A 23,804-nucleotide genomic window follows, 5' to 3' on the forward strand; every position below is an offset into this window, starting at 1 on the left:
TAAGGTGTTCCCTCTCTAGTCGATAGGTAACAAAAAAAATTTTGGTAAGAGATTGCACAAGGCGAATGAAAGTGTGCACAAGGACACCGACATGTATGAAATTTTTTATTTTATGACGGTGAATCAATAGTTTTGCATCCTTCTATATCTAGATGTGGTAGTCATGTGATCTGATCATGTAACGTTCGTTTTTCTCAACCTTTTTTCAAACAAAAAATTTTAAGGAAACAAGGTATACCGTATAAAGAGTTATCTCTATGGGTGTGGGGAGATGTTTTGGGGTGAACAATTCCTTTGTTGTTTGAAGAAGTGGCATATGATGGAAGCTTAGGGAATTCAAATGATTCTTTGGTTTTGACCTGCTTTAGGTCTATTGCTACTGAAATCCCTCTGTTTCCACTAATTAAAATATGGTTTTATAGATGTCAAATGGTCAGTTCAGTTCGGTATTGATTGGGTTGAATTGATCTTTGTTTAGGATTGGATCAAACTGAAGCAAGCCCAATAAACGAAGGTTGGGTTTCGATTTGAGGGTGCTTTGCTTTTGGTTTATTTATTTATTTATTTTTTTCTCATAGGGTTTTATCAATTTGATATTAGGTTATATCCGGTTCATTTTTTTATTCATTTTGTATCTTTTTATCAGGTTTGGCCCGATTTTGGTTTTGACCGGTTAATTCGACTGGTCCACTGCTGTCCACTTTTCAACCGTTTCGTTATACTTCAAAGCCAGCCTGATATAAAAAATCGGTATGACCCATATTTGTTCGGGTTCACTCGGTTTGACTGGTTCGGATGGTGGTTTCAAAAGTTGAGAAACAAGTAACGACGTCAAATTAAAACGGGGCGAAAACTATGTTCCTATAACGTTTTGACGTAAATGCCCTCGTCATCCCAATCTAACTAATGTGCATTATGGTTTGTTATCACCTGCTAACACCCTAACATTCTTCCTACATCACCGCCCATTTTAGTAAAATAATTAAAAAAAGAAGAAGAGAAATTTGCCATCTTTTACCCTTCAGAATTCGGACAATATATTATATACCCTCTGGTTCTGCAACTAAAAAGGGCAAAACTAAACGGAGAGGGAGAAGAGGCTCGAACTGGAAAAGGGTGATCCTCGAAATCGCGCGAAATCGATTTCGACGTGAACCGGAGAGCCCGCCGGAGTTGCGCTTCTATCCGGTAAAAGCCTAGCTGCTTCTCTTCTCTGATTGACCTTGCAAGAAGTCTCTCACCATGTTTTGATCCGAAAGCCCTAAGAATAACAAGGATTCTCACAGGAATCTCCACCTGTTTTAATCAGGTACGGCGCCGGGGAACAAATTCCAGGCAGAGCTTCCTTATATTCCGCCGAGGGTCGCGATTTTGATCCTTTTGCCCTTGCTGGAACGCAAACATTTCCGCTGTTGGGTTGTCGAGGCATTTGTTCAGCTTGACTTACTAACGAACCTGGGTTAACCTAATCCTTATTTGCTCGTCTTTTCCTAAAGGGGTGAAGTGGCGGCGATATTTTAACTTTTTCGTACTTCTCAGCCGCCTGTCCGTGTTAAATCCGTGTTCAAGCAGCCTAGGTGGAAAAGAGAAGGGGGTATTTTTATCCGTTGAAGAAGAGGGAACGTGAGATATAAAGATAGGCAGTGAATTGATTCTTCTACAAGCTTGTCCAGTCTGCTGGCGTTGAAGGTCGTCCTTGGGCCCATCTTGTATTGATTACTGCACTTTTCTGGTTTGAAACTGCTTGTTGATGCCAGTTGCGGCGGGATCGGAGTTGTCGATTTTGGAAAGCTTCGAATTTAATCGGTTGTTTTCATTCCGATTGTGTTTAGCAATTTGATTCGTCGGAACTGGTTGGGTTGGACGAGCGGCCATTCGCCGGAGTTTGTGACCCTGAGCGATCTGAGGGGTTTAATTTTTGAGATTCCTTCCAAGAAAAAAAGGAATAGCGGTTGGGGATTTGATTCCCAGCAGAATTGGTTATTTGTTGAATTGGCGGGATCCTGCGGAGGAGATGTTGTGACTTGACTTTTGAATTCTCTATATATGAATCATGTCGACCTTAACCGTCAGGTTGTGAAGTAATATGGCACTGGTTTCCAGATTAAAAAATGACGTATTACGTTGCTCGCGAAGCCCCAAAGGTTCATTTTCTGCTACTTTTTTTCTCTCCTTTAATCTCCCTCACCCTTTTTCTTTCTTCTTCAGTTTCTTTTTTCCCCTCTGCCTCCCCGTGTCTGCTTAACTTTGCTTGCGCTCTATTCTGTGCTTTCTGATTGATCCGTTGTCCTTGTTTCTTTGAGCAGTTATGGCGGAGGATTTGCATGGAGACGAAGGTAGAACTCAGTCTCCTTGCCGAGAAGTGGAAGCTTCTTCTTGCCGGAATAATTTTCCAGGTTTATTACCTTCCTTTTAATTACTTATTTCGTTTAGATGCTAGACTCATTTGCCGAGCGAGAGCTAATACATAGGATTTTCGTTTTCCGTGGATGCTGGAGAGTGCAGATTCTGTGATAAAAGGCTGTTCTAGGAGACACAGAGACTTAGAAATATCGGGGATATAGTGTCAGTTTTTTGTCCAATAAGATTGGCCTCAACTAAGTAAAAGAATGAGCAAGTCTCGTTGTCAATATTGTATATTTCATTTCAGTGGGATGCCGTTTAGTGCCCCCTTGACAAAAGACGATGAGGGAGGACGAGTTGGCCAGCTTTTATCAATTACCCATTCAAAGCAGGGGGAAAAGGTCACCTATTTGGTTCGTTGTACTTTTTACTAGTTCTAGTTCAATCCCTTATTTCTTCTTGGATATGATTAGATCTTGTAGTGGTCACAAAATTAAGAAAAAAAATATATTTATGAGCTAACAAGAGCAACTTTTCGTAGAATTTAGCGTTAGGCCTGAAATGCTTGCCCAGTATGAGAAGTTTCAGTTTTCTTGGTCTCTATTGAGACTTGAAAGAAAGGTTTTGATTAGTTGTGTCTCTACTTTCTCTGTGGATGTGTGAAACATGAAATTCTGTAATGTTGGTAGAGTTACTTAATTTTAACTCCTTGAACTTATTGTTCCCTAAAGCAGAACTCAATCTGGTTTAACATTTCTTAGTTTTGGTTCTGAATTTATGTATTTCTGTTTACGCGGTTTCTGTGGATTATGTAAACATTGATTCAGCTACTTGGATTTTCCGTGCGTTATGTAATCATTGATTCAGCCACTTGGATTAAAAGAAGGACAAGAAAATTCATGAAACTTTTAAGACCTACTTTATTTTTTTTTAATGTTTTTCCTTATTATTATTATTATTATTTTTTTGCTTCGGATGTATAAAATGGTAATTTTGGAGGTTTGTGTCATTACTCTGCTTCTGTCCACAGTATATCCATGGATTAGCTGCTCGAGGAGTTCATTATTTTCATCGACCAGGGCCGATACTCCAGGATGTTGGTTTCTTTCTTCTTCCGGTGAGTCTGAGTTTATTTGTTTGTTTCTGATCTATCTAATTCACTTTTGGTCTTTCTCTGTGCATTTACTGACCCCACTAGTGGATTTGCTTTATTGCACTTGTGCCATTTTAGGAACTCGGGCAAGAGAAAGCCTACATCAGTGAGGCTGTGTTCACCTTCATCTTTCTTAGCTTTTTCTTGGTATACTTTCTCCCCTTATTTTCTTCCCCTTTTATTTACGTAAGTTTTACTTTTTTATGCATAAGAAGTTGATTTTTATTGTGATTTGATTACAGTTTCCAAGTGTCTCCTTAAGGGCCCGTTTGTTTAGAGGAGATTTTCTGGAGTGGGATTTAAGGGGTGGGATAGTTGTATGAACTATTCCACCCCATGGGGAGTTTAGGTTGTTCGGTTCTGAGGGGTGGGATTTGGAGCAGACAATTTCATAATTGTCAGATTTTTTGTCTACTCGCTGTTTTCTCTGCCCCAGCTCTCTCAAAGTCCCATCGATTTGGTGGGACTCTTTTAGGAAAGTTGAAGGAAACTATGGAAGGAGGATTGGTTTCAGACAGCAAAGGTCGGAGGGGATCTATTGTTTCATGGTTTACGGGGTTCGGAATGAGCGAATGAGAGAGACGACCCTCATCCTCTGGGTTACTTTCCTAATATTTACTTCTAATCACAGTATCACACTCTGATTTCGCTTTCTAGGGAGAAATGAAAACAGGGCAAAGGGGAAGGAGAAGGAGAACGAACCCAGGTACTAAAACAGAGAAGGAAATTAGGGAAGAGCTTAGCAGTTTGGATCTGACACTATGATTCTGTTGTTTGTTTCTTGGTTTTTTTTTTTTTTTTTCTTTCTTTCGACAATAGCGAAACCCATATGGAGTTGTTGCTTACTCTTTCCTCCAGATGGGTACTTATGGGGGTGGCCTCAACACCTCTGCCGTTGTCGGTCTCGCATCCAAGCCCCTCCATGTCTACGGGAAGCCTCAATACCAATGCCTATGGGTCTCTGAGCTATCCGATAACAAAACCATTTCCACCGTCGGTTGCAAGATTCTTCCCAATTAGGGGTACGATTGCGTCTATACCGCCATCGTCATCAATTGTACCTTCGCCGAGGCTGTTGGCACCGACAGCTCCGGTGGATATATGATTCTGCTTGCTTCCACCAACAGTGGTGGCGATCAAGACATCAATGCGACTGAAAAAATTGATGCACTCAAGAGAAACTCTTGGTATCTTGAACATCTCCATCTTCACATCTCCATCTACTTATGATTATCTTTATTATGGGTTGTTTCTATAAGGTAATCTAAGTCCCCAGAGGATGAGGGAATGGATCTCTTACCATGAGAAGCTGTTCGGAGAAAAAAAAATTCTTTCCCAAACTAACCAAACACTGTTGGGGTGGGAAAGATGTAACATTTGAGTCCCATACTGACAACATTTCCACCTCCAACTCTCATCTAAAGAAACGGGCCCCAAATGTATATTTAGTTAGGGAAATATCTTGGGGACTACTGTTCAGCCACTTTCCTATAAAAAAGCAATGAATTGGTGCTATCATTTTTTTTTTTTTTTGGGTGGGGGTTTGGAGGCGATTCTGCAGGTCTTTTAAGTTATTCACCTATTCTCTGTTACATATTTATTAAGCGATTATTAAAACTCTCACTCTCTCTCTGACACACACATGCACATGCACACCATACATGTGTGTGCTATTTTGTTCGAACGGATAACTACTTCTAAATTTGAAGCTCTTATTGATAGAAGATTGAAAATACTGGATATGTATAATTTTTTATGATCTTTTTCTTCGTTTTTAAACCTGTATCTTATTTTTTGTCTTTCTTCTGTCGTAACTACCTTTAATCCTTTATGCCTTGGCATGGTCTCTGAAGATCTAGAGCTCAATGCTGTCATTCATTGATCTCTGGACAAGTTTTTTACTTGACATGTTTAAGGCTTATCTTTAAACCAAATCAAATTATTGAATAGAAAAAACAGAGAAGCATGGGTGAGATATGGTTTGATGGACAAAAGTACATTGAAATGAATTGAAACTTTAATTATAGCGTCAATAAATGTGTTAAATCAAGCGCAATAATATGTGAAATGGACAGGTCTTTCTTGTGGAACTATTTGAGCCATTTTAAGTCCTATTAGAGCCTTGTGAATTAGACTTTTCGTTGAGATTTATGTTTTATCACAAATATCATGGGAGATAATTTGGGAAAGATTGAATTATGAATTGGCTTCTGGGTTTATACCCACAGTTATCCTTTCTTCCATCCCCCTTTCTTTTTATACACATAATTCATAGATGTCAAGTACCTCATGTCAAGGTATCACCTAGGAACAATAGCCATGCATATGTAGGCAATATATTTGTATTTAGTAAATTGAGCTTGGCCTGGCTGGATCCAACCCGTCCCTAACCCAGCCCAGCCTAACCTTGGGTCGAGGTTTTCCACTCGTACCCAAGCCCAAGCCCTGAAAATTTTGTGCAGGCTTAGGTTTTCTGGTCCAAGCCCTGAATGGCATGACATGTTCGTGCATAGAAACTGGGTCCATATTTACTATTTTGCAGCTTAAATTTTTCCTTTTATCCTAATGGCATGTAGTGTAAGCAAAACATACTGTTTTCTGGGTTGTCCTAGAGGCTTTGATAGTATTTTAGATGAAAGCATATTGTCCCATTATAGAATTGTTGCTGTCAAAATATTTTCCAGCAGCTTGTAAGAGTTTTTTCTTTTGCTTCCCTTGACAAAACAATACGTGAAATATTGTGTAAATTGTGGCCAGTCTTTATTAGTCCTTTGGCCAAACATTGGTAGCCTTTTTTTTGCCATCAAAATAGTTTGGGTGGTAAACCAACCTAAGACCATATACCTTCTTGACATATCTGCGATTGTGGGATGGTGTCCCATGAGTATGCATTACTGGATTATCTATTCTTTATGGTCTTCTATTTAATAACTTGATAGTAGGATATCAATGCATTCATATGCATTATGCTTCAACCACTTCACTATGGACTGCAAACAAATACACTGCCCTGTGGAATTGTAAGAACAGCTACCCAGTGATGCAGTAGTGCTTCTGTGGATCGTCCCGAACAAGTTTGAAACCCCAGATCGAGAACTGGGCCCGAATATGATTTGGGTTTAGTAGGATATTTATGCATAAATTTGGTTGATATTTTAGTCTTTTGTTTTATTTATTCTGTTTTATTTTGGTTGGAAGTTAGATACATTAGTAGCAACTAAAATATAGGATCTGATATTTCTTCTATTTTAATTTAGAGTTTGATTAGGAAACTTTATTTCTTTTTATCTTTATATATGTAAGCAATCTAATGCAATGAAGAGATTGAAGAATGAAAAATTGAGTTCTAATTTACTGTCCCCTCCTCCATTTCTTCTCTTTTTCCTTACTCGTTTTTCCCCGTTCTCTTCCTTCTTTGCTCTTGTCTAAATTTTTTCTGTTACCTTACCCTGTTCCTGCAACACCTATGACCAGCAGTCACATTGGTCGTCGATCCCACTCCTTTCGCTAAATCTCCCATATCCACTATCTTCCTTTGCTGCTATCAGACTACAGGTAGAGAGAGATATTCGATCTCCCTCACCTCCTCTTCTATTTCTTAGATATTTTGGGTGTGACTACCCGTCATATGTGACTTAAACCCTAGAGTCTCTCCCGTCATTTGACCTCTGACGTGATTTATCTTCTCAGACTTCAGATTCGCCCTGCTACTACCGCATGGTAGCCATTGGAGAGCTTGAACTGGTCTCCTCTCCCCTATATTCAGGTTGCTGTTGGTGTGCATTTATTAAACCTCCTTGTCAAACTCCTTTCAAAATTTCAGAGCCAACAAAGATCTACCGAAGGAGTTCACTCCTTTGAAATCCCACTGGTTATCCACCTCACTGTTTCGGCTGGAGATGGGAGATGATCCCCACCACTCCCTCACTCTTCAATACTTTTAGGAGTTTTCAACCATTTTTGTCTTCTTATTGATATTACCCCAACCTTTATCTCTGATCCACTTATGTCCTTTAAATACTTTCCTTTCATAGAAAAAAAAATTAGGAGATGATGGCTAAAAACAAGGCCAAAATTTGTTTTTGAAGAGCAAACCAGAGCGTTATTTCCTGATATTTTCGTTGCATTCACTTACAACAAGAAACAACCACTAGCATTTGGTGCAGCAACCTGCATATTTGGTGCAGCAACCTGCATATTTGGTGCAGCAACCTGCATATTTGGTGCATTATTCTTCCTTTTTTGGTCTTCTACTTCCAAGTCTGTCCCTGTTCTGTAAATAAGAAACCCCCTTGTAATCTAACCCCTATATAACCCTTCAAGATTCTATTTTTTTACCAAATTGCCACCCTCCTTTGAAAACTTCAGTTTATTTACAAATTGCCATCCTTCTTTAATACTCTGGTGGGCGCATAGCGACCCGAATTGGGGTTTTCGATCCCGTGGTCGCATCATCCAGTTATAAACGTTTACCCACGACACTGCCATCCTACTTGATGTATTTTCTTCATTTCTTTGAATAATCTGATTGATCCATTTCTATTACTGGACTTCCTTGATATAATAGCAGTATCTAGACCACTTTCTTTTTTTATAATCATTTTTCTTCTATGGAAAAGGAAAAAAGGGGAAGAATGGGGTAGAGAGAGTGAAGAAGAATTTTATAACCTTTTCGATTCTGGCTTAAAAGTTGACGTAGGAAAGGTTGGCCCTATTTTAGGCTCACATTGAGACTTGTTATTCCAATATGGTACTTGTGGTGGTTATGGATACCAGTTACACGGCAAAATTTGTGGGATAAATACCATGCTTGCCGTTAGTCATTTTGATGCAGTTGCAGTTCTTTGGACCAGGCCGAACCTGTTTGGGAATCAAGATGGAGATGAACCGGGTCCAATTTGGGTCTTTGGTATGGTAGGACAAATTAGATATTTATTTTCTTTGTTAGGATGGTATGTAATCTTTATTTATTTTCTTTTATTTGGTCGGAAATAGCTACTAGAGAGGTAGTAGTTTCCTTAGTTGAGTTAATTTCTCTTTCTTGTTTGGAGTTTTCTTTACATATTGGCTTGTGACCAATGATACAGATAGATTTTAAGAATAAAATGATATGATTCTGTTTGAGTACCTTTGTGGCCAGTGCGTGTTTGAACCCCCCCCCCTTTCTTCTGTATGATCTCTCATTTCTCCTTCTCACTCTTTCCCCTGCAATACCACCATTCCTTTTTCCTTTCCTGCTTGCTTCCTTTATGCTCTGTTCTGGCATTACTGTTGGTACCGCAAGGGACTTTGATCTCTCACAGGTTTCTCTATGAGCCTCAAGTCTTGGATTCTAATACATACCCTATGGCAACACTAATTGTGGAGTCCATCCCCAAATCTTTCTGTATTAGTGAGTTGCAGAACCAACTTCAGATCAGACTTGCCCTCCTCCGTCAGTGGTGGTTTTAGACGTCAAATACCTTTCTTCTCTTTAGTACTTGGGCTGATAATAATGATGTGCATTCAAGAGAGCTCGAGGATACAATCCTAGCCTCAAAATTTCAGACTCAGTTGTGCTTCAACGGAGGAGTTCTTCATCTCAATCTTCTGCTGGTTTTCTACCGTAGTTCAGAGTCGGGAGGTTGAAGACAACCCTCCAACCCCATGTTATTATCTTTAAAAGGTTGATTTCCTCTTTTGCCCCTCCTTCTTTACTTAATCCAGTTTTGTCCTATATTTTTGTTTATTCCTAGTCCGTCCCTACACAATAATTATAATTCCCTTTGTGTGCTTTTCCTCTTTGTTTTCTTAATCAAGCCTTTGTAATTCTGGTCTCGTCATTTACAATTTTTCCATTCCTTCCAATTGTTGAGCCATGTGATAATTGGGTGGGCCTATAAGCAAACCCAGAAGGGTTTCTGTGACCCGGTTTCTACGTTGCATTTTCTTTATTCTGTAGTCCTTTTAATGTTTTAGTTCTTTTTCTGAAATTTTATGATTCAAATCATAGCTTGTTCTTTAGCGCCATTTCTCCTTCTCCCTAACTTTTTTTCTTTTTGGGTTGTGGGGGAGGGGGGGGGGTGAGACAGTGAGAGAAAACTGCCTTTTGCTGTCAGTATGTACTATACTTAAATGTCAGTATGTTTCAAAATTTGGCTTGGTTTGTAAATCAAGCTGTGGATGCTATTCTATTTGTTTTAACTAGCATGAAACATTTAATTTCAGATTGAAAATTGTCTTCTAGATTCTTTCATATTGCTGGCTTTACTTATTTGCCTTTATATGTAGTAATTATTCTAATGCAGGAATTTGGTTTTACTTCAGAACTTGTCTGTCCTAATATCCGTATATTTGGTTGCAGTGGACTTTTTATCCTTTCTTTTTTCAGAGTAGAAGATTCCACACAGTTCTGCTGTGGTGCAGGGTCTTGGCGTTTCTAGTTGTAAGTTCACTTTATATAACTTGCATCATAATTATGATTTATTGTTTCGGGTTGCTTATTAGGTCTTCCATTCTATGTGTTTTGTAAGCTCCTTAGCTCTTCCTACTTTTCATGCATTGGGAACAATATGTTTTGCTTTCATGATTTCCAACATCAATGGAAAGGGAATAATAATTGCTTATCTATATGTGTTTTTCATGCAGGCCTCTCAAATTCTCCGAATTGTCACTTTTTATTCTACTCAGCTTCCTGGTCCAAATTATCACTGCCGCGAGGTAAAATTTTGTTACAACACAGGATATGTTGCACTTTTTGTGTTGGACAGGTCATAGCTGGGGCTTTGGTAGAGTTCTGATTTGATTTTATATTCTTTGCATACTAGCTCTAGTCACAGTAATTTCTTATATTTGGTTCTTCCTGCTGCTATTTGTAGGGCTCGAAGTTTGCCAGTCTGCCACGTCCAGGCAGTGTACTCGAGGTGCTTTTAATTAATTGTAAGTAAATTATTCTCTCTCTCTCTCTCTCTCTCTATATATATATATATATATATCGAATATTATCCTATGGGAAAGTTTTGATTCTGGCTCACTCTTGAAAAATGAATGTTTTATATTTCATTTCATCTTAATGCAGTTCCTCGGGGTGTATTCTATGGTTGTGGTGATTTGATCTTTTCATCTCACATGATCTTTAGTTTAGTCTTTGTGCGCACGTATCATAAATATGGGTCACGGAGGTACATTCCTGTTATTTTGTGTTACATTTAGTTATTACTTTACCACATCAACAATTCTGTTACTGAGTATTGCTGTATAAAAGAACTGATATTTGGCATTGATTTCGTGCATGTTTCCCCCCCTCTTAATTCTGGTGGTATTATATTGATACATGATTTCAGGAGCATCAAGCAACTTGCTTGGTTGATTGCTGTAATTCAGAGCCTCTTGATCATAGCATCTCGCAAGCATTACACAGTTGACATTGTTGTTGCATGGTTTAAAGCCTTATCCTTACTCCTGTTCTTGGAAAAATATTACTTGTTCATTCTTTATTTTGATCATTTTGATATACCTGCAGGTATACTGTAAATCTGGTGGTTTTCTTCGTGGATAAGAAATTGCCAGGTGAACATTTGACAACTTCTGTTGCTTTGATCATCTCTTGGCTTACACCCTAATAGTGAGGCATTGATCTGTTTTTTAAATGGGTAGTTAAACATTAAATTCTTCTAAGATTTTTTCATTGACATGTTTGGATCCCTTTTATGAATAGTTAAACCTTTTTTTTTTTTTTTTTGGTGGGTGGGGTTGCAGAACACAAATGAATAGTTCAACTTTGGAATGCTAAGATTTAGTTAACCCCACCCCAAAAGTTGTGAAGTTTATTTTTAGTTAATTGGTTGGTTTCATCCATGCAGAACTCCCTGATAGGACCAATGCATCATCATCTCCCTTGCTTCCGCTGAGTGGTAAAGACAAGGCAGGCAAAACTAAAGAAGATCACCACATCCTCTTGAATGGAAACTCTGGGGATTCTGCAGATTGGGTATGATGGATCTATAAACACTTCTTCCGTCCTTCCTCGCTTCCATTTCTTACCAACCCAACACCCCTTGTTGCTGACACAAACATTGGTGAATTCTGTTGGTGCAGAGACAGAGAACACAGGTCAATGGCAAGAATTTAGAAGATGGGAATGCAATCCATCATGCAGATTCGGCTATGAATGGTAAATAGTGGTTTACTGAGCCGAGTCGGCTGCTGTTATCAGGACTGATATTTAAAACCATGCAATCTCAACTTGGGTGGACTGGTTTAGATGAGGTGGTAGACTTTGATCTGTATTCTAGTGGAAATGGAAGGTTGAGTTTTTGTTAATTTTGCTTCAATTATGCTTCCTTGATTCATGGTTATACCATCCAATTATCACCCTGTATGATGCCAATTTTTCTCTAGGGTTTTGCTTCGTTTATGCATGTTTATACCATTCAATCTTCACCCTTCCCTTCCCTTCCCCTTGAAACAAAGGTGAGATGAGGATTTGGATACTACTTCATTTTGGTTTGTAAATTTTCTCTTCACGGTCCATCATCAATAAGGATCTCCACTTCTGATGAGGTTTACACCCGTGGTTCAAACGTTAAGGAAGAGTGTCGAGGGTGGTCAGGTTCCTGATAATAAAACTCTTTTACTCCCAGACTCCCAGTATGCCAAGTTGGAGCGATTGCGCGTCGATACACTCTTCCTCCCAATTTGGGAAACATATGGAATCCTGGATGCAGGATGCCCATCTTTTTGAAGACCCAAAGGAGTCTTTAATCAGAGCAGGACTGAAGGAAGCATGGTTGGAGGAATCGGTATAGGATTGATTCATATCGGTGTCAGCTGATCCAATACCTCTCTTACCATTTTTTTTTTTCTGAGGAAAAGAAGCCTGAAATTCTGTGTGGCACCTATATCCGTCACAATGGGGGTGGAATGATTGCCTCACCCTACATGAAAGTGGAAATTTTACCTTTGCTTATGCTTTTAAGCATGTTTTGATTGGCACTTGCATTGGTGTAAGGGTTATGTTGCCTTTCAAAGATCTTTCTCCCTTCTGATTTATTTATTTATTTTTGAGATTGGCATTAACAGGCCATTATGCTAATGGTCGTACCACTGATCTGGATTGATATAGGAGTGGTATCGGTAGAGACCAATTACTAAATCACTGGGAGGAAGAGAACTGTTTGCTCAATTGATTGGTGTCTTGCCCATAGGTTTTCACCTTGTGTCACCTGGCAGCGCCCCTCTCCCCACCCTCTTCCTCCTCTCTTGCTTCCCTTTTCTTGTTATTGTAGCTTCAGATCAAGAGGAAGGGTAGCTTGTCAAACTAATGAATATGTTATTATTATTATTATTATTATAATAATAATAATAATAATAATAATAAGATATTAAAAAAAATCAGTCTTTTACCGGGCTGTTCTTTGTCAACGCTATTAAGGACCTATACCTACTTGTGAAAGAGGATTATTCAAAAACGAAAAAGACGCTAAAGAATCAAAGATCCACTGGGTAGTGAGAACAAAAAAAACAAAAAACAAAAAACTATAGAAGGGTTAAGGGTGATTTACATCCATCTCTCCTGACATTTGTCTATATTGCATCTTTTCTCTTAAAATTCTGTTTATTATATTTAAACCCATGCAAATTAACATCGTGGGAGGTGTTAGTTTTTGAAATGAAAAAAACGATTTTACCCCTCCTTCTCTTCTTCTTTTTCTTCTTTTACACCGTAGCGTGCTCTTCAATTTAAAAACAGAAATACGAAATAGAGATTGACCCAGATCGATTTGTTTAAGCTCGAATACCAGCGAAGCATAGAGAGAGATTGACAGGCAGGGGAACAGAATGAGTTAGAGAGAATGAAAGACAGTGTGTAAGGGAGGAAGGTATATGTGGGTGTGGGTGAGTGTGGGTCTTTGTATGTACATGCCTACTTGTTTTGAGGTGCATTGTGTGGTGGTTGTTTGTCAGTATCACGCAAAATCTTGAACAAATCCCACTCTATTTTAATTGAGATATTTGCTTTTCAAAACACTTCTCCAAATCAACTGAATAAATTTCTGGATATCTGTAGATACACTACTATCCCCATAAACCAGAAATTCTTCCTTCCTTTCACCCTTCTCTATATTCTAATCTTCTCCTCTCTTCTCTTCTCCATAAATACCCTATGCCCATTATCACACACTCTGTTTCTGCTTTATCTTTTTTCCTCCAAATTCTTCTATGTTTTCGATCTCTTCTTTCTTTACTTTCTCCCTGCTTTTCTCTACTTTTCACCCAGAGCTCAAGCTTTGGATCCATCAAACCCAGAGACACCCCAGAGTTACAAGAATAACAAATCCTCCTCCTTTCCTTATCAGCGATTAGATCAGCTACTTAATAAGCTCTACACTCTCACTCTACACTCTCAGCTTCCTTTCTTACTTCCTTTACGCTCAAGCTTCCATCTCAGGATCCCAATCAATACTTGAAAACCAGTTCAGACCTTGACTTCCCCTATCAGCGGATATCTGGGTTTTTTTTTTTTAATGGGAAGAATGTAATATCGGCAAATGCTAGGGGAGGTTGATGTAAATCACCCAAGAATTAATAATAAGAGAGAGAGGGTTCCCCTGGTCATCCATGTAGGGGAGAATCCTCTATGCCTCACCAATAGTCAAAAAACAATATCATCCACATGAAAGCTCACAGGATCCTGCTCCTCTCTTGAGCTTCCATCACCCAAGTCTTGCCCATAGTTATCTGGGCGAGCACCACATGTCCAGGCGAGAATCCGACAATTCTCAACGCTCATTCGTCATGCCTCTTTTGAAAATGTTGGATCTTCGCCCGGACACATGGTGTTTGCCCAAGTAACTATGGACCGATCTGACCTTGGCGATGGGTACTCAGGAGAAGAGTCGAATCCAAGCTCACATGGCCTGGGAAAAGAGAGAAAATAGTAAATTAAATTTAAGTGAGAGGCTGTATGGTACATTGGGTGGGTGAGAGAGAGAGAGAGAGAGAGAGAGGTGTTTCATTTCCACGGTCAAACCTTTCCCTTAAAAAAAATAAAGGTAATTTACAGAGCCACCCCCTAGAGAATGCCACTATTAAAAAGACACCCCTTGTATAATACCAAATTATACTCAGACCCTCTGCCGTCAATCGCTGTTACGGAATATACCTTATATGCTGATGTCAGCTAATATATATTTTTTTAAATACCAAAATACCCTTATAAAATGTGAAGTACCTAATATAACTTCTAATATATATCTCTCTCTTAATTCTTTCGTTTTCTTCTTTTCTTTGAGTCTCCCTTAACTCCCCTGATTACTCCTCCTCTGTCGGAGATCTCACTCTTCACCTCTATAAAGGTGACCCTCCAAGCACCATCGTCGCCCCTGACAACTCTCGGTGTTGCGCTGCTTCCAAACCCAACCCCTCCTCCTCTGTTTCTCCTCCACACTCAACTCAGCAGCGCCGTACGATTGTGACGACCGTTGCTACTACTCCCAAAATCCGTCCTCCAGATAGATATCTGACACTAGCCAATTTCATGGAGGCCGGCATTTAGGGCTGCCTCTTAAACCCCATGTCGCCTCCCCTACCACCACTCCAAAACATATGTTGTCTGCCATGTGTTACTTTTGGATTTAGGGAAATATGAAAATTTTCATCATTCAATGCGTCGTGCTATTGGAACTCTGTGAATTACCCTTAGTAATTTGAACTTCCAATGTCAAAATGAAATGCGAAATTGAGAAAGACGAGTTAGAAAATTATGACAGTAGAAACAGTTCCACAATCTGAAACGGAGTTGGAAGTCACACAGATTGAAAAATGCAAGGACTCAAAATGTTCACAATGCACAAGCTCGCCTCAGAAGGAGGAGAAGAAAAACAAAAAAATACTCGAAAACTTAGAAGTGTGATTTCAGATAAGACTCAAGAGCAACAAGGGGGTAGAGAGGCGCTTAGAATCAATAAGCTATTCTTCAAAAGGAACCGCATGTTACAAAATTCAGAAACTTCCTCGGAAAATGCAAAAAATCATCGAGTGGAGACCTCAGATCTACTATTATAAGAGAGAATCCACTGCTCGTACGATCACCTGGTCGAACGAGTCAGCGACCAACACGTGTCCCATTTTCTACCATTACAAAGATAAAGAGGGGTATACAAGAAAAAAAAAGGATAGGTGTTGGTCGCTGACTCATACAACTAGGTGATCGTACGAGCAACAAATCCGTTCTCCTATTAGAACGTCGGAGTTCGGAAATTTGAATCTTGAAACTAACCGAAGCTTGACGAGAAACATGAAGACACCAAAATTGAAAACATCAGGAGGGGGGAAGAAACTGATGCCCACAATCGAAGAGGAGCTAGAGAGGAGATCCTTGTTGTACAGCCTTCTGATGCCGGTGATGGACCAGTTCGTTCTTGGGTTAGAACATGGCAAAGGAGCGAAAGGGGGCAAAAGTCCAATTGGACATATGTTCAGTCAAAATGTTACAATAGTTATTTCAACTCTTCACTTAACAATGACTGACAGCAAAAGGTCTGAGTATAATTTGGTATTATGTAGTGGTGTCTCTCTAATAATGGCATTCTCTAGGGGGTGGAATTATAAATTACCCTAAAAATAATGAATAGCGGCACCTCCGCTCTCTTTCATTTCCTTGTGTACAGTATAATTCTATTCTCTCTCTCTCTCTCTCTCTCTCTCTCTCCTTCCTGCATACAAAAGAACTAATTAAAAAAAGAAAAGAAATTGATACATCCCAGACCATGTGTCATTTTCTCTCATCTCCATTGAAGAAGACTCTTATTCTCTTATATCCACATGGTCCTCGAATTGATACATCCCACTAGTTTGTCATGGTCTGCGATGTACTCAACCCTCTCCCTTAAAAAATTAGAAAGATAATATAAAGACATACTATGCAACAAAAACTGCAAACTAAGGTTCTACCAAAAAAAAAAACTGCAAACTAAGGTGCATTGTCTCTGTATGTGTGGAAGGGAGGCGGAGTAGGGGTTCTTGCTTAGATGGAAATGAAGGAGGTCCATGTTTTATCTGTGAGAGGATTATTGTAATGAACCATCTGGAACTGTAGGGGAAAAGGGTTGCTGTTGCAAGCTAAGTTAAGCTGGAAAAGTTTAATTCAATAAAGGGGGACAGCTCCCAACCCAAACCAAGTCACACCACACTGCTAGCTGCTCGGAAATGGGAGCAATGCTGTTCATCTTTTTTTCATCATGGAAAGTGGCATGGCATGTCTATGGTCCACATCCCCCATTTTTTCATCCACTTTCTCATCACATATCCATATCAATAAGGGCCCTCTTGACCCATGGCCTCTCAAGGGGGTAGGTCTCATAATTACACCCTCATCGGTCCCAAATTTTGACTTAATTAAACCCAATTTTATATGAAGGCATTCACGCGAGGAAATCATATCGTTCTTTAGAATCATGTTAAGTAATGAGTAAAGAAGTTTTTTTTTTTTTCTAAGATTTGAAGCTTTTTCACTTTTTTCCTTTTAATTTTCCTTACAACCAAACTTACTCCTAAGAAATTCCAGAGCCTTGGACTAGAATTCAGGATAATTAAGTAGTTTTTGAAAATGAATCTCCCAAGGAATTTCCCACAATCCTGTTTTCAAAGAATATGGGCCCACATGGCCACTTTTTATGAAAATGGAAAGCCTATTCGTAGATCTATTGATCTAAAATGTAGTAAAGGTCCAACTGGTTGTTTCATTTTGTGGGCTTAAATGGACTCTTCCAAGGCCCAAGTCAGTCTAGTGAAGAACAATTAAGTTTCAGGTTTCAAAACATTTTTAAGCCCAATTTTCAGTTCCAGTCTAAGTTTGGAGAACATATCAGCCCAGTTTTCAGTTTTTTTGCACGGCCGTATATATACGCGGTCATGCCTTTCAACAGTTGGTCTAAGGCTGTGGGTGGAAGTATAATAATGCATCTCCCATCCAACAGTTAAAGGAATGACCATATGTGTACACAGCTATGCATAAAACCTTTTGCCTATTAATAATAAGGGAAAAGGATATGCATGTCACTCGTGTGCTGATTCCTTGACACGTGAGTTTCCAAGATGCAAAATGGGTGGGTCTCACCTATTCTCTCTCCTAAAACCCCCACCTCTATTCTATAATTCGTAACCCGGGCTTTCCAAACACCATAATTAGTGCTCTGGTACATGGGAAACCCTCTCATTAACAATAATAATATGGGAAGAAATTGCTACCAGGTCACATGGCCCCCTACACCAATGCTTCGGTCAATGCAAGAGCATCCACATAGGGGGATAATGTGATCTTTTCACGTGACCATATGTCTAGGCATTAGGGAGTACGACTGAGCATTGACTCTCCCCCCCCATCCCTCCTTTTTTTTTTTTAGAGATCTCTCCTTGACTCCATGAATCTTACCTAGTGATCTTGTGAATTATTTGTAAATAACTTGTCTATGTTTGACTTTTAAAAAGCATGCAATATATTGCATTTTTAAAGATGGAGACGAGAAAAGAATACCTAAGGCAAATAGTTTAAACAATGACCACTACGATGAAGCCCTATACATCCATCAATTCATAGATCAATAACTGATGCCTAATTCCGTAAATTATCTTTCCCCAAGTTAATATATTCATATATTAAAATGCATATACTTTTGTTATCTACATAAACCCAAATAGATTCATTAAATATATATATATATATATAAACAATAGATTCATTAAATTACATACTAAATTATCAGCATTGTCCATAACAAATTCTTCGAATATTCATACTTAGCAATGTAAAATAATCTTAAAAGAATAAAATTTGCCTTAATGAGTCATTTAGAATAAAATTTGCCTTAATGAGTCATTTATCTCTCTTATTAGTTATTTTTTTAAGGATCACCAAGAATTTAGGTTCAATTTTATTGGTATATCAAAAGGTATTAAGTTTAGTTTTAACATATTAAAGCCTTTTTTTGGTAACGTTGACATATTAAAACTTGTGACCATATTTGCATATCAACTTGACTCTCTTTAAAATATATAAAGAACATAAGTAAAATTGGTTTCAAATTTCAAGAGTATATTATTAAAGAAATAAGAAGAGTTTCTTGTGAGGGAATGCAGTTCATGTGCATGCACAAAAGCACTTGCTAAATAGTCTCAAAATAATGTAATGACTAAAGGTTCATTACTTTTTTAAGAGAATATTTCCAAGAATCTAGTTATTCCAAAACAAGGAAATCCTTAAAAATGGGGACAATTCTCTATAATTGGATTGAGTATACAAATGTCTTTATCCTTAAATCTTTTTCTTTTTTTTTTTCTTCTTTTTAGAGGTTGAAGGTAAGTGAATTTACTCAGATTTTACCCCATAAAAAAATGTATTTATGTTTTTTTTTGAAAATTATATTGTACCACCTCTCTTTTGAAACTTTATATGAGATACCACCATAAATTTTTAAAAATGCCAAATGTACCCCTAAAGTCTAACACCATTAGTTTATAAATGAAAATTACTCTGTTAACCCTAAAACTAAACACGAACAAAAAAGCCACTTCTCATCGTCTTCACTTCTTTTTCTATGTTTTCTCCTCTTTTACTATGTTTGAACCTAGAACGAGAACGCAGCACCCATAGCTTCCACCTTAACCACCGATGCTTTCATAGTCTTCAATCGCTCCCTCGTCAATGCTTGCAGGTGAGCTCACACTCCATGTGGGCATGGCCATCTTTCTTTCGTTGGACGGGCTCGGTGTTGGTGCATTGACCCATTTTGGGATAAAAATCGCCTGAAATTCCCATCTCATACAATTATGTACAATACCTCCTGCAGAGGTCGACACGTGGATAATTTGAAATAGACGGCTAAGATGCTTTGTTGATTGAAGCTCCACCAAAACTGGTTTGAGGTAAGCGAACCGATCCGTCCAACGGATCAAACTGGACCATTTCCAGTTTCATCTTTCTGACTCCGAAACCTCTCTTCTTCTTCTTCTTCTTCTTCTTCTTCTTCTTCTTCTTCTTCTTCTTCTTCTTCCTCCTCAGTTTACGGTTTTGTTTTTTGCTCTCTCTGCGAGAAAAAAAATCTCAAAATTCGAACCTTGAGTGCGGCTCTGCATGCCTCACAAGACCAAAAGTCTTGGGAAGAACCATAGAAATTTAAGCGCAGATGATGGACAAGAGAGGTTCTCTTCCTCATAGAGATAGCAAATAACATCCACCATGCAAACCTTGCCAATGCATCGACAATCATCAAAATCTGGTTTCTCATTAGATGAGTGATCACAACTCCAAACGCTCAGATAGCTCTCTTCAGACTTTTTCAATGCCGATAAAGCTTCGTCGACGGCAGCAGAGATCGATACGACCTCAATGCTGGCTTCCCCAGACAGAGGTTGGATACCTCATGACCCGAAGAGCTAACTGCCATATAATAACAACCAGAGAAGAGAAGCAAACAAAGATCTAAGCACCAGAAATTGCCGAGAGAGAGAGAGGGAGAGAGAAAAATGAAACCCTAAACTGATGAGGATGAGGAAGAGGAAGAAGAAGAAGAAGAGGTTTCTGAGTCGGAGATATGAAATTGGAAACGCCTCTTGTTCTGTGGCTGTTTACACGGAAGGGAGAGAGGGGTGATCCAGCGGGAGTTTCCCCTTCGTCAGCAGAGACAGAGAGAGGGGTGAGAGACATGGTGTCGTGCGAGTGGCTTCCAGCAGGAGAGTTGAACCGGTCTGGCTTGATTCATTGGACAGATCGGTTCATTTGCCTCTAACCGGTTTTGGTGGAGCTTCCGTCAACAAAGCATCTGAGCCATCTATTTCAAATTGTCCACGTGTCGACCTTTTGCAGGTGGTATTGTACAGAATTGTATGAAATGGGAATTGCAGAGGATTTTTATCCCCCATTTTGTGGTGAATGATGCTTGATAGCAGGACAAAAGAGGGGTGGTACGATTTTGGAATTCCATTCTCTTTAGACTGATCAGCCTTCTTGATGGTCACGATGGAATGATACTTGCAGGGAGGACAACTCAGTGCTTTAACAGTTGGCTGTCGGTTGCAGACTTCCTATATGAAACCTTCGATTGATGTTGGGAAGTTACATCGGCATTGGATGAAAATCTTCCATGCCCTATAATCACTAACAGAAACATAAAAAGGAAAATCACAGAGCTCCCAGTCAGAGGCCTCAGCCAATTCCTCTTCCAACCAAAATGAATATGTTTTCTTTTCATCTCTTCTAAAACAAATCAGTGTTCTGCCCAGGAGTTAGCCAATCGAACCATCTGGATTCATTCAAAAGCTCGGATCGCAGCTCTGGAATCAATAAAAAGGAGAGTGTAATGATCATATCAGGAGCAGTTGTGCATCATCAGTGGCTGATAAGGGAGGAAGCGAACTAAGTTTGGGAATCTAGAGCCAGATTGGGTTTGATTTCAGCAAAGAGAATGGAATGCCATAATCAGATGGGCCAATGCGCCAGCACCGAGCTGTCCTCCCGAGTAAGTATCACGGTGAATGATAGCAGAACTACGATCACCGCTGAAACTTTCTGCTATCAGTGATAGGTATATATATATATATATATATATATATACCCATCTGATTTTGGTACCGAGCAAGTATCATTCGCCGTGATACTTGCACGCGAGCTGACACTCCAGAGGCGGATTGGGTTTGATTTCATCCACGGACGGTTTTGCCTTAAAAAATCTTCTAAGAAAATTGTAGCAAATGCAAGCTAACAGAGTTCTTATTTTACCAAGTAATTAGTTGGGAAGAACTCAGGCATGGCTGTCGGTTGGAGCATGTTCTGTGTTCTGTGTTCCACTGAGACCAACAAGAAGGCCGATCAGTCTAAAGGGGTGGGTTTATTACATAATAAGGTAAAATAACAAGTTTACCTATCATTCACAAAATAACAACAATGACACGTCATCACTTCACGTTTGTGAGCTAACAGAATGGATTTAAGAGTCATTAATTTTTCGAAATAAGATACACACTTGGAATTTTTGGAAATTTAAGGTGATATCTCATATAAGGTTTCAAAAGAGAGGTAATATATATATACTAGAACTAGTAAGTCGAGGCGAAAGGCCCATAAAGAAATGGGATCGACTATGTATCACTTCTGGCTCTCCAACTTCAAGGAAAGACGAGGGAGAAGAAGAAGTGTGAGTGGTCTGAGTACCGAATACGTCGGAGAAATCAAAATCTTCATCGGATGTGGGTGGGATACTAAGCTGACTGAGCTTGGCTACCAGAATCGACTAGAGAGTCTTCTTCTGAGCCGAGGACACCATCTCTCTCCCAATTCTTTGATTCAAGAGAAACCCAATTCCAAATCAACTCCAATTGAGTTGGAAAAGAGATTAGAATTTGAAAAGAACAAAATTAGGTATATACTCTGTGTCCACCCAAGAGGGCAAGAACTTTGATACTCCTTCTCGTGAAGCCAATCACTTAAGGGACCCTTCTCTGCAAATTCATAAACAAGATAGATGCTCCCCTAGTGTACATAGAACCCAGATAGTCTGATCACATTGGAATGGTTGATTTGTTTTAGAATATTCATCTCGTTTGAGACATCCCCTTTTATCCTCTTTATAGTAGCTTCATCACCATTAATCTTGCCATTATAAACAGATCCCTTGACCCTATGACCTTCGATAAAGAATTCAGTAGCTTTTTGCAATTCTTTGAAGTTGTACAAGGTCAATGAATTGATTACATAACGAGCCTCCAAAGAAGAGACAGACCCATATCTAAATTAATTATTAATGGGGGGCGAGGGAATCTGAACCGAAGCCAAAGCTAGAGACGAAGAGGAGGAAGAAAGGGAAGGAAAGGAGCTGCAAGAGTGATATGGATAAATACATACACACTATATTTAATCAATAACATATATATGATTTATCTAATATAACGACCAATAGATGCTAGCATTATTAATACCTTTGTATCCTGTTAACATTTATTTCTTTTTCCCTGTTTATTTTTATATTTTTATTTTTGAGATTGGTTGTACTTTTATCATTCCTTAAGATGGCGGGGGGGGGGGGTTGCATTGGTAATTGTCAATGTTGCACGAGGAATAGATTGAAAGAAGAATGTCACATCATAGGAATATTCAGCATTGTGTGGGAGATTATAATGAGGTGCTGCTCCCATACTCAATGTCTACTCCTGGTTCTAAAGCTTTCACCAAACACTTTCATTGGTTGTCTGCCACTTCTTTATTCTCTTTCTAAAAGTACCCTTGCCCATGAATGAGAGATTTATTTTTTTTGGGTAATGAATAAGAGACTGCATAGAGCCCATTCGATATCGTTTCTATTTCAGAAACGCCGTTTCGTGTCAAAAAATAAAATTTTAGTTTCTATGTCAAAATGCAGTTTTTAAACGAAAAAATGGTATATCAAAATTTCAGATTTTTATCAGGAACGATTTTTTTTTTTTTTTTTGATAAATGGAACGAACTGGAAGAGAAACTCCAAAATTGAGTTCTGTCCAATCTCGTTTGTTCGGTTTTTTTTCACTTTTTGTTGCAAAAAAAAAAAAAAAACAGAAACAGACCATAAGTGCACCAAACAGAAGATTTCGTTTTTCGTTCCAATAAAACGAAAAAACTCCAAAAACATTTTTTTAGAACGATACCAAACGGAGCCATAATTTCAAAATTCGGATTGGAAAATACCATTGGTACTAGGGAAGGATAAAAAGGTAATAGAAAGAAAAGGTCAATCAATCCGATCGAGTCCAACCCAAACTCCAAAGTGATTTGGGTTGGTATCGGTCGATCGATCTAGAGACCAAATCGATTCATAAAACCGGTGACAGTCTCATTATCTACTGCATCACCAAGGTTCGAAATCTTTGCTCGGACGGATTTAACCTTTGAAAAAATTAATTTGTATTTTTCTTTTACACATTTCCATCATACCAATGGATTAGTATTAGATCAATTAAAAATTGGGAAAATTATCTATCTTAGGTTTTCTTTTACAAAATTAGCCATCAAAAGTTTCAGTTAACAAAAATACCCAAAATTAGGTTTTCTTTTACAAAATTACCCACTTAAAGAAACATCCAAAATTAAGTTTAGATTTTATAAAATTATTCACCCAAAGTTTCAGTTAACAAAAATATCCAAAATTAAATTTGAGTTTACAAAACTATCCAACTAAATTTCCAGTTAACAAAACTACCCAAAATAGTGATTCTTCAAATTTCATACATAATTAGGTTTTTTTTTTAACTGAAACTTTGGGTGAATAATTTTATAAAGTCCAAACCTAAATTTAGATATTCT

At 38.6% G+C, this 23,804-nt stretch overlaps 1 protein-coding gene across 2 annotated transcripts; it reads left to right on the forward strand.

The window, feature by feature from the left end:
- The first annotated feature begins 1,032 nt into the window (after positions 1–1,032).
- On the forward strand, positions 1,033–11,864 carry LOC122087182 (phosphatidylinositol:ceramide inositolphosphotransferase-like). Of its 2 annotated transcripts, XM_042656225.1 has the most exons (13): positions 1,033–1,188; positions 1,310–2,144; positions 2,307–2,396; positions 3,374–3,460; positions 3,575–3,643; positions 9,840–9,920; positions 10,124–10,195; positions 10,354–10,414; positions 10,554–10,656; positions 10,819–10,914; positions 10,998–11,044; positions 11,338–11,465; positions 11,573–11,864. In XM_042656225.1, exons 2-13 carry the CDS (start codon positions 2,112–2,114, stop codon positions 11,654–11,656), a joined length of 951 nt encoding a protein of 316 aa, XP_042512159.1. In that variant the 5' UTR covers positions 1,033–1,188; positions 1,310–2,111; the 3' UTR covers positions 11,657–11,864. The 2 variants fall into 2 exon arrangements, with proteins under 2 accessions (XP_042512159.1, XP_042512158.1); XM_042656224.1 differs by having other exon boundaries at positions 1,045–2,144.
- Positions 11,865–23,804: the final 11,940 nt, after the last annotated feature.

The sequence above is a fragment of the Macadamia integrifolia genome, chromosome 8 (assembly GCF_013358625.1).
Source record: "Macadamia integrifolia cultivar HAES 741 chromosome 8, SCU_Mint_v3, whole genome shotgun sequence".
Classification (NCBI taxonomy): Eukaryota; Viridiplantae; Streptophyta; class Magnoliopsida; order Proteales; family Proteaceae; genus Macadamia; species Macadamia integrifolia.